We start from the raw sequence: 11,729 nt of genomic DNA, 5'->3' as shown, positions 1-11,729 counted from the left end.
TGACTGAGATTTATTAAAGCTACATGCACTTGGGGACAGCCTTAAAACAGTGTGTGTGTGAGTGTGAGCGAGTGAGTGAGTGTGATGTGTGAGTGAGTGAGTGTGTAAGTGAGTGAGTAAGTGGGCCAGCCGGCCGGCGAGCAAGCGTGTGAGTGAGTGAGTGAGTGGGCGGTCGAGCGAGCGAGTGAGTGAGTGAGTGAGTGAGTGAGTGAGTGCGTGAGTGAGTGCGTGTGTGTGTGTGTGTGTGTTTCCTTTCTTTTAATTTGAAATATACACATACCTTCAGAATCAGTAGCCAGGGGATCAGTACCAGAGTCTTCATCAAAATACTCGGCAGCGTCAAGGCCTGCCTCTGTCCCATCTGCACGTAAACAACAAGGATTTATTGCCAACAAACACAGGGAGAAAAGAGAAAAACACAACACAGGAGTATAAATGAGTGCAAACGTAGGTGTATGTGTGTATGTGGGAGGAGGGGGGGGAGTGGTGGGTTTAGTTCCATCTCATCTGCACGGGAACAAGGATTTATTGCCAACACACAAAAAAGGAAGAAAGAACAACAGAACAAGTGAGTGCGTGCGGGTGCTCAGGTGCGTATCTGACTGTATATCAATCTGTCTCCTCCCCATCTAAATGTCTCTTTTTCTGCAGCTGTCTGTCTCCATCCGTGCGTGTGTGTTTGCCTCTCCTATCTACATGTCACACACTGTCTGCAGGCTAATGGCAACAGCTGCTTGGAGTCAATATATATTTCCCGAGCCCATTAACAACTTATCACCCTGACCCTATCAACATGTAAACGCCCAGAGGGCACTGGTATCAAGGTGCTTAAAGCTGACGTATGGGGATAATGAACAGCATGATGGAATGACAACAGTAAGTACAGTTGAACCCCCCTTTTAAGATCCAGACGGTTTTTTAATTTTTTCGATAAATGTCTTTGATGACGTCATATAAGAGCAGATGAACCACACTTTTCCATCCATTGTATTAATTGTATGGACAGTAAATGATCTTATGTCTAAAGTCTTAAGTGCGCCCAAGGAAAAGCAACTCTTCCACACCCCTTAAAACCCACACAGTTATATTTATTTTGTTTGTTTGCTTAACGCCCAGCCGACCACGAAGGGCCATATCAGGGCGGTGCTGCTTTGACATATAACGTGCGCCACACACAAGACAGAAGTCGCAGCACAGGCTTCATGTCTCACCCAGTCACATTATTCTGACACCGGACCAACCAGTCCTAGCACTAACCCCATAATGCCAGACGCCAGGCGGAGCAGCCACTAGATTGCCAATTTTAAAGTCTTAGGTATGACCCGGCCGGGTTATATTTATTGAATTCATCTTCTGTAGTTGCAGCTCTAACTGAACCTCTCCAGCTTTTATACCCCCGCTGCAGCAATGGAACACAAGCATACATGCTTTGACTTTTGCAGCATAAACTAACAAGTTCCATTTTTACCTGAGTTAGGGGAGCCAGGTGTGTCGTCCAAGGGGTCGGAGGGCAGGAGGGCGGGGGGCAGGTGCAACAGGTAGATCAGTCGCAGTCGCTCAGGGGCGCTGGCCCGACACAGGACACCCAGCAGCCATACAAACTCCTTGAAGTTGATCATGTTGTCTTCGTTACCGTCCAGGTACTGCAAAACATCAACAAATATATAAATGCAGGTATAAAAACAAAACAAAAAAACATTCAATAATCTTCCATGCTGATGATGTGTGTGTTGACTTGACCAAAGGCAAAGATGGGGACAACACCTTTATACTGGCAACATCTACAACTGTGCAGTACTTTCTGCTGAGCTACTGACCCCAACAAACTGATGCCCCTCAGATATGATTACATGTGGCATTTCTCGTGATTTTTCACTAGTGTAACAAACAACAAAACTACAAAACCCAGTCAAAAAGGAGAAAAGACCTGCAGGTTTTCTCCGATTGTTTTGGTCTTAAAAGGGGAATATAACTGCTTTACAACACATGAAGTTTTGTGCACTTTTCAAAGCTCACCCTGAAAGCTCTGAGGGCCAGCGTGGGTGCCCTGGGCCCGGTGGCCTGGGGAACCAGAGCCAGGAAGAGAGTTCGAAACTGCTCAAAGTCCACCTTGTACAGCTCGTAGTACGGCCGCGACGTGTCACACTTGTCTGTGGTGTCCACTGGCTGGGGGGTGGTGCGCCAGTAGCACGATGTCAGGTACTCCTCCTGAAAAGGGTAATAGAAATGGACTTTAGAAGTGAGTAACAGCTATTGTGTTTTCAGCGTAGCAATAGGGTCCGATATTTAGACGAGACAAGTATAATGCCGACGAGTCGAAGACGAGTCGCATTATACTTGTTCGAGTCTAAATATCGGACCCTATTGCTACGCTGAAAACACAATAGCGATTATATAGCTGTTCTGACCTTGTTGTTGTTCCAAACTTACAAAAGGACAGTTTTTGCGTCGATGCGTTGATCTCAGGTTTTGATAGCAGACGCCGTTTCTTATGCGCATTAGTTTTGCGCAGGCGCCACAATGCGAGCAGACGGCAGCGAAGTCAATTTCAGTTTGGGTGAATGGCATTTATACTTGTCTCGTCATGAAGCGAATTGTTCATCCTCAGTTATAAACGACTACATGAATGTTAGTGCCATGGGCTGTACATCAATACTTCAGAGGGGAAGTGGGTATTTAGTGTGGAGTTACGAGATAAGAAAGTCGGCCATTTTTCTCAATATGCTTTTGGATATTGAGTAAAATGGCCGACTTCCGTAGCATTATGCTTTGATGATCGGAAGAGACCATCCAATCGCAGCCCCCGAATTCCCCCACGTGTCCATCAGAATAGCTATATAACAAGATAACATTGAAAATGAACTCACCCCTTCCAGAAACATGATCAATAAAAACACAATTTTGTAATTTTATTGTTCATGTTTCTAATACTGGTGAGAACATTTTCATTGTTATCTCGTTCTTGTTCTTCTGACCTGCAGTCTCTTGGTCCTGTCTAGCAGTGAGATTCTCTGTGTGTATTTTACAGCAAGAAAGATGTTGTAACAGTGCAGAGGAAAGTATGATGGCAAATGTGAAAGATTGATCAAGGTGCATTAAAGGCAGACTCCTTCTTGTAAAACTGGTTGACTCACCATCTTTGATCTGGACAAGCTTTTTCATGGAATAAGATCATCCCTCCACTTGGTCACATACCAAAAAATCAACATCCAGGCTGTCTGCTGTTGTGGTGGATTTTTTTTATTGAGTTGATTTTTTTAACAAGAAGGGCAAAGCCCATACGACTCACATGCTTTACACATTTTTCCTACCAAAATACATGTGACCTTGACCCAAGGTCAAGGTCATCCAAGGTCATGCAACACAAAGCTGTTAATTCAAGACATAGGAAGTACAATGGTGCTTATTGGCTCTTTCTATCATGAGATATGGTCACTTTTAGTGGTTCACTACCTTATTTTGGTCACATTTCATAAGGGTCAAAGTGACCTTGACCTTGATCATATGTGACCAAATGTGTCTCATGATGAAAGCATAACATGTGCCCCACATAATTTTTAAGTTTGAAACAGTTATCTTCCATAGTTCAGGGTCAAGGTCACTTCAAAATATGTATACAATCCAACTTTGAAGAGCTCCTGTGACCTTGACCTTGAAGCAAGGTAAACCAAACTGGTATCAAAAGATGGGGCTTACTTTGCCCTATATATCATATATAGGTGAGGTATTCAATCTCAAAAACTTCAGAGAAAATGGGAAAAATGTGAAAAATAGCTGTTTTTTGGGCAACATTTATGGCCCCTGCGACCTTGACCTTGAAGCAAGGTCAAGATGCTATGTATGTTTTTTGGGGCCTTGTCATCATACACCATCTTGCCAAATTTGGTACTGATAGACTGAATAGTGTCCAAGAAATATCCAACGTTAAAGTTTTCCGGACGGACGGACGGACGACTCGGGTGAGTACATAGACTCACTTTTGCTACGCATGTGAGTCAAAAATGAATTCATAAAAAGTTCAAACTGTGTACAAACAGCACCAAGGCTGTTCATTTTTGGTATGAGACCAAGTGGATGTGTCTTATATCCCAAGTAATTTTTAAGCCTGTCCAGATCTAAAATGGTGAGCCAAACTACTTTGACAAGTATAGTGTGCCTGCCCAGCATACATGCATTGTCTGTGTGTTTGACTACTTGCATACTTGTCTGTCTCTCTGTCTTGTCTGCATGTCTCTGTTCACCCCCAACACACACCTTCGGTTATTCCTTAAACTCACAAATCACTTTTCAACCACAGAAACTTCCCTCAAAAAACCTTTCTCTCTCTCCCGCCACCTCCACCTCCACCTCCCCCCCTCCCCTCCCCACCCAATTTTCTCTTGCACACATGTTTCAGAACCAAACAACCTAGCAGAAAAAGCTCTCAGACATGCACACACACACACGTTTCAGAACCAAACAACCTAGCAGAAAAAGCTCTCAGACATGCACACACACACACATGTTTCAGAACCAAACAACCTAGCAGAAAAAGCTCTCAGACATGCACACACACACACGTTTCAGAACCAAACAACCTAGCAGAAAAAGCTCTCAGACATGCACACACACACATGTTTCAGAACCAAACAACCTAGCAGAAAAAGCTCTCAGACATGCACACAAACACATGTTTCAGAACCAAACAACCTAGCAGAAAAAGCTCTCAGACATGCACACACACACACATGTTTCAGAACCAAACAACCTAGCAGAAAAAGCTCTCAGACATGCACACACACACACATGTTTCAGAACCAAACAACCTAGCAGAAAAAGCTCCCAGACATGCACACAAACACACATGTTTCAGAACCAAACAACCTAGCAGAAAAAGCTCCCAGACATGCACACAAACACACATGTTTCAGAACCAAACAACCTAGCAGAAAAAGCTCCCAGACATGCACACAAACACACATGTTTCAGAACCAAACAACCTAGCAGAAAAAGCTCCCAGACATGCACACAAACACACACGTTTCAGAACCAAACAACCTAGCAGAAAAAGCTCTCAGACATACACACACACACACACATGTTTCAGAACCAAACAACCTAGCAGAAAAAGCTCCCAGACATGCACACAAACACACATGTTTCAGAACCAAACAACCTAGCAGAAAAAGCTCCCAGACATGCACACACACACACGTTTCAGAACCAAACAACCTAGCAGAAAAAGCTCTCAGACATGCACACACACACACATGTTTCAGAACCAAACAACCTAGCAGAAAAAGCTCTCAGACATGCACACACACACACACATGTTTCAGAACCAAACAACCTAGCAGAAAAAGCTCTCAGACATGCACACACACACACATGTTTCAGAACCAAACAACCTAGCAGAAAAAGCTCTCAGACATGCACACACACACACACATGTTTCAGAACCAAACAACCTAGCAGAAAAAGCTCTCAGACATGCACACACACACACATGTTTCAGAACCAAACAACCTAGCAGAAAAAGCTCTCAGACATGCACACACACACACATGTTTCAGAACCAAACAACCTAGCAGAAAAAGCTCTCAGACATGCACACAAACACACATGTTTCAGAACCAAACAACCTAGCAGAAAAAGCTCTCAGACATGCACACACACACACATGTTTCAGAACCAAACAACCTAGCAGAAAAAGCTCCCAGACATGCACACACACAGACATGTTTCAGAACCAAACAACCTAGCAGAAAAAGCTCCCAGACATGCACACACACACATGTTTCAGAACCAAACAACCTAGCAGAAAAAGCTCCCAGACATGCACACACACACACATGTTTCAGAACCAAACAACCTAGCAGAAAAAGCTCCCAGACATGCACACACACACACATGTTTCAGAACCAAACAACCTAGCAGAAAAAGCTCCCAGACATGCACACACACACACATGTTTCAGAACCAAACAACCTAGCAGAAAAAGCTCCCAGACATGCACACACACACACATGTTTCAGAACCAAACAACCTAGCAGAAAAAGCTCCCAGACATGCACACACACACACATGTTTCAGAACCAAACAACCTAGCAGAAAAAGCTCCCAGACATGCACACACACACACACATGTTTCAGAACCAAACAACCTAGCAGAAAAAGCTCCCAGACATGCACACACACACACATGTTTCAGAACCAAACAACCTAGCAGAAAAAGCTCCCAGACATGCACACACACACACATGTTTCAGAACCAAACAACCTAGCAGAAAAAGCTCCCAGACATGCACACACACACACATGTTTCAGAACCAAACAACCTAGCAGAAAAAGCTCTCAGACATGCACACACACAGACATGTTTCAGAACCAAACAACCTAGCAGAAAAAGCTCTCAGACATGCACACACACACACACATGTTTCAGAACCAAACAACCTAGCAGAAAAAGCTCTCAGACATGCACACACACACACATGTTTCAGAACCAAACAACCTAGCAGAAAAAGCTCTCAGACATGCACACACACACACACATGTTTCAGAACCAAACAACCTAGCAGAAAAAGCTCTCAGACATGCACACACACACACATGTTTCAGAACCAAACAACCTAGCAGAAAAAGCTCTCAGACATGCACACACACACACATGTTTCAGAACCAAACAACCTAGCAGAAAAAGCTCTCAGACATGCACACACACACACATGTTTCAGAACCAAACAACCTAGCAGAAAAAGCTCTCAGACATGCACACACACACACACATGTTTCAGAACCAAACAACCTAGCAGAAAAAGCTCTCAGACATGCACACACACACACATGTTTCAGAACCAAACAACCTAGCAGAAAAAGCTCCCAGACATGCACACACACACACATGTTTCAGAACCAAACAACCTAGCAGAAAAAGCTCTCAGACATGCACACACACACACATGTTTTAGAACCAAACAACCTAGCAGAAAAAGCTCCCAGACATGCACACACACACACACATGTTTCAGAACCAAACAACCTAGCAGAAAAAGCTCCCAGACATGCACACACACACACATGTTTCAGAACCAAACAACCTAGCAGAAAAAGCTCTCAGACATGCACACACACACACATGTTTCAGAACCAAACAACCTAGCAGAAAAAGCTCCCAGACATGCACACACACACACACATGTTTCAGAACCAAACAACCTAGCAGAAAAAGCTCTCAGACATGCACACACACACACATGTTTCAGAACCAAACAACCTAGCAGAAAAAGCTCTCAGACATGCACACACACACACATGTTTCAGAACCAAACAACCTAGCAGAAAAAGCTCTCAGACATGCACACACACACACACATGTTTCAGAACCAAACAACCTAGCAGAAAAAGCTCTCAGACATGCACACACACACACACACATGTTTCAGAACCAAACAACCTAGCAGAAAAAGCTCTCAGACATGCACACACACACACGTTTCAGAACCAAACAACCTAGCAGAAAAAGCTCTCAGACATGCACACACACACACACATGTTTCAGAACCAAACAACCTAGCAGAAAAAGCTCTCAGACATGCACACACACACACATGTTTTTGTGTTCTCACCTTGAAGAGAAGATAGAGAGCCTCCAGCTGCTTGCCTTCAAACAAGGTGTCCGACGCAACACTGCGCACAATATTCTTCATCACTGTGTCCTCAATTTTCTGAAAAACAAGGGGAAAAATTTGAATATCTAATGAATACATCAATATCAGAACAGGAACTTACAAAGATGTAAAGTACAATAAAAGAGTTGTAACATTTCTTCGAACAACAATCACAAACTTGCTTTCTTTGACAGTATTTAAACTGCTTCTTCTTTGTTCATGGGCTGCAACTCCCAAGTACACTTGTGTATCTTGCACAAGCATGTTTTTACGACTGCCATTTAGACAGCCATACGCCAATTTCAAGGAATGCATGCTCGGTATTTTTTTTGTTTTTTTGACCCACCAATCTCTGACATGGATTGTAGGATCTTTTCCATGCGTACTTGGTCTTGTGCTTGTGTGTACACATGAAGGCACTAGCAGATCTGCACCAGGGAGATCGTAAAAATCTCCACCCTTAACCCACCAGGCGCAGCCAGGATTTGAACACTCGACCTTCCGCATAGCAGGCCGGAGTCTCATCCACTCGGCCATTTCACCCTGCTGTCTGTCTGTCTGTCTGTCTGTCTGTCTGTCTGTCTGTCTGTCTGTCTGTCTGTAAATGTTTATCTTTTGTAAATGTTTTACGTGTGTATATATATGTATATAAGATTAGAGTAGTCCCTCTCTGGGCGAGGGCTGGTTGAAAAGAAGCTCGTTTATATTGCTTATGCCACAACCCTCGTAAAATAAAATTTGATTTGATTTGATTTGATTTGATCAGCAAAGTATTTGACAAGAACCAACCTGAACAACCAGAAGCCTGTACTTGAGCCTCAGGCGGTCGATGTCGCGATTACTGATGCTCCAGAACTCCTTGTAGCTCTCCTCTATCAGACTGCGTACATCAACCTTGTCCTGAAACACAATCAACATTCATGTACTTTGTCAAGGAAACTTGCAATAGACAAATTCCCAAAATAACTCTGTCGGGTTTGAATGGGTTGTGAAAGAGTGAATTGTCTGTCTCTTAGTGAGGCAAGCTTTCTACACATGCTCCTTGTCCACGTGTGTTAGACACTCCCCTCGCAAGTGACTTGCCTATGATACCACGTGGGCAAGTTTGACTCACTAAAAACACTAAAAGCAAGAGTAATCACTTTTTCACAACCCATCCAAACCCGACAAAGTAATTTCCGAAAATTATCTACTTGACCAAACAAACATTTCACCCAAGAATGAATGAACGTCCCACCTCTGTAGAGTCGGTGACGCTGTGCATGACATTGTGTGAGCTGGGCGTGCGGGGGTGGGGGTTGTCGGGGTTGTAGACGAGCTCGAGGAACTCATTGAGGATGATCATGGCCTCTCCGTCCTCGTGGCAGTTGAGCAGCTTCTCCTTGCGGTTCTCCAGGATGCTCAGCGAGAGTTGGAAGATCACCTTTAGACACGCGCAAAAACAACACATGCATTCCGGTGAAAATGAGTTACAGGGAGAGATTGACAGTAATATCTGTAAATCGGTCATGAGAGGTACTTTAAGACCCTCCATTAAGACTTCCCCCTTTATAAGACCTTGATGAAAGGAAAACCTTGTGGCCAAAAGTGTTCCTACATTTCAGGTGAACGGTCATGAGAGGTACTTTAAGACCCTCCATTTCAGACTTCCCCCTTCTTCTTCTTCTTCAGCGTTCCAGAATTGTCTGGTTACGTGTGAGCCCGTTTGCCCATTTGGGTTCCCCACACTATACTCTGAGAGCATAGTCAGCTTCACTCCGCTTTCGTTGAGTAGGCATGCTGGGCATTTTCGTGTTTCCATAACCCACCGAACTCTGACATGGATTACAGGATCTTTTCCGTGCGCACTTGGTCTTGTGCTTGCGTGTACACATGAAGGGGGTTAAGTCACTAAGCAGGTCTGCACATAAGTTGACCTGGGAGATCGGAAAAATCTCCACTCTTAACCCACCAGGCGGCAGCGACTGGGATTCGAACTCACAACCTCCCGATTAGGAGGCCGACACTTCCCCCTTCACCTTCGTGAAAGGACAACCTTGGGACCAAAAGTGTTTCTACATTACAGGTGATCGGTCATGAGAGGTATTTTTGAGACCTTCCATTTAAGACTTCCCCCTTTTTAAGACCTTGATTTTTCAGATTTTCTTTTCATAATACAATACAATACAATACAATACAATACAATAAACTTTATTAATCTCTAAAAGAGAAATTGCATTGCTGAGCTTTTGTGTCCGTAATAAAACATACATAAAACATTCAAAAATAAACATCTGTAAACAGAGAAATATCACTTTAAACAAAATTATACTTGTGTTAACTCATTGTCTCCCAGGTACGGATATATCCGTACCCACTGGTACGGATATATCCGTACCCACTCATATGGCTCTATCTGACCAGGTACGGATATATCCGCTCAGACTGTTAGCTTCAGTCGCTTCCTGTAACGTCCATCTAACGCCTGCATTCCAGGGTGTTGATCCACAGTTTCTACACAGTTACTACAATTCTGAGTGACCTGCTGCAGCACAGCTGGTCTCGGCTAAAAAAAAAACTTGGTCAACATAGGTGGGGTAGAAAGTGTTAACATTAAAAGAAAAATACTTGTGTCAACAAAAGAGGTACTTTCATCTTTTCTCCTAAATGTCATCATCTTTAAAATTAGATAAATTGAGCTGGAAACTTTTTTGATTTTGGAAATCTGAGGTTCTTCAAACATTTTATTCAAGCAAGCATCTGAGCTAAGACTAAAGTTAAAATGTTCACTCACCCTTGCTCCATCGTAGAAGAAACAGTCAAGGATGTTAACTGCGCATCCGAAAGGAATAACACTGAAACAGAAATTATGAGAAATTGCAAACACCAAGCAAACCTTACTTTGAAAACTGAATACGTGTATTTTAAAGTTTCCAAAATCCTCTTTCAAAAGTAATGGTGTAAAGATGTGTAAAAATCATCAGGATATCAATTTTCTAAAATAAAAATTTTGTCAAACAAAAAGTAGGTAATGAAAGGGTAGGAGTTTGACGTAGGACAGTACTAACCTGAGGAAGACGGTGAGGAACCAGGAAAGGGAGATCATACTCAGCAGACCCAGGGACTCCAGCTTCTGATGCAGGCTGGGGATGTACTCCTGTACCAGCTCCCCAAACACTCCTGTACATAAGCTATTTTATTTGTATTCATACCAAAATATGAAGTTTTACACAGATCGAGAAAGTCATTGTTCTCCGAGACTGTGCTAGCAGTCAACATGAGGAATGACTGTCGGACTGCAGAATAAGTGACAGAAGTTTTTTGTGACGCCATTATTTACGTTATTCTGTTTTTTCAAACTTTGTTTGGCTTCTGACGTCAAAGATTTCACTTTGAAAGATACCTCTCGGTTTTCTTCAATCAATACTGTACATATATCGATCCCACATATTTGAGAGAGACCACTCATGAGATAACAATATCGTTCAAACCACACGCATGTATATTATGTAAATGAGGTTGTGTCAAACTAGTCTGGCAGGGACCTGCTTTTTCATTACTTATGATGCTCGCAGTTCAATATTTAAAAAACCAACTCGTGTAAATGTGGTACGACACAGCAAGCTATGTCGATATCTTTATAGTGACAACTTCCCATTGTGCCTTTAACTCACCCTGGTCCACCAGAGCGCCCACCACCCGTGTGTTGTAGTAGTCGGGCAGCAGTCTCTCACACACTGCCGTCAGTAGCCAGAACGCCTCCTCCTCGCTCACGTACAGCAGCAACACGCTCGTCACGATGTTCATCGCCTGGCAGTAACCTAGCAACAGAAACATAGCAACTGTCAGTAACATCGTGAAAAGATCATTGCAACAGTCAGCAGCCAGAATGCCTGCGCCTCTATCAGATACAGCAGTAACACGCTGGTCACGATGTTCATCGCCTGGCAGTAACCTAGCAACAGTGACCTAGCAAGTCACCTAGCAACAGTCCCATAGCAAAATTAACATAGCAACAGTCACATAGTAACAGTCAACATAGAAATGGTAAGTGACTATAGTGACAAAATGACATAAGGTAAACAACACAGAAGGGGGTGG

At 43.3% G+C, this 11,729-nt stretch overlaps 1 protein-coding gene across 1 annotated transcript in view; it reads right to left on the bottom strand.

Annotated features, from left to right (window-relative positions):
- The window catches only part of LOC138970804 (TBC1 domain family member 9-like), a 48,150-nt gene that overhangs the window by 3,498 nt on the left and 32,923 nt on the right, over positions 1-11,729 (bottom strand). Inside the window, exons 20-28 of the mRNA XM_070343338.1 lie at positions 11,303-11,449; positions 10,697-10,808; positions 10,423-10,483; positions 8,887-9,072; positions 8,439-8,549; positions 7,608-7,706; positions 2,017-2,208; positions 1,469-1,643; positions 281-361 (exon numbers count right to left, since the gene is read on the bottom strand). Of these exons, the coding sequence (XP_070199439.1) occupies positions 281-361; positions 1,469-1,643; positions 2,017-2,208; positions 7,608-7,706; positions 8,439-8,549; positions 8,887-9,072; positions 10,423-10,483; positions 10,697-10,808; positions 11,303-11,449 (1,164 nt within the window). The remainder of the gene's footprint in view (positions 1-280; positions 362-1,468; positions 1,644-2,016; positions 2,209-7,607; positions 7,707-8,438; positions 8,550-8,886; positions 9,073-10,422; positions 10,484-10,696; positions 10,809-11,302; positions 11,450-11,729) is intronic.

The sequence above is a fragment of the Littorina saxatilis genome, linkage group LG7, assembly GCF_037325665.1.
Source record: "Littorina saxatilis isolate snail1 linkage group LG7, US_GU_Lsax_2.0, whole genome shotgun sequence".
In the NCBI taxonomy this organism is placed as follows: domain Eukaryota; kingdom Metazoa; phylum Mollusca; class Gastropoda; order Littorinimorpha; family Littorinidae; genus Littorina; species Littorina saxatilis.
Note: the sequence above shows the minus strand (reverse complement) of the source record. Positions and strands in the feature narration are given on the sequence as shown.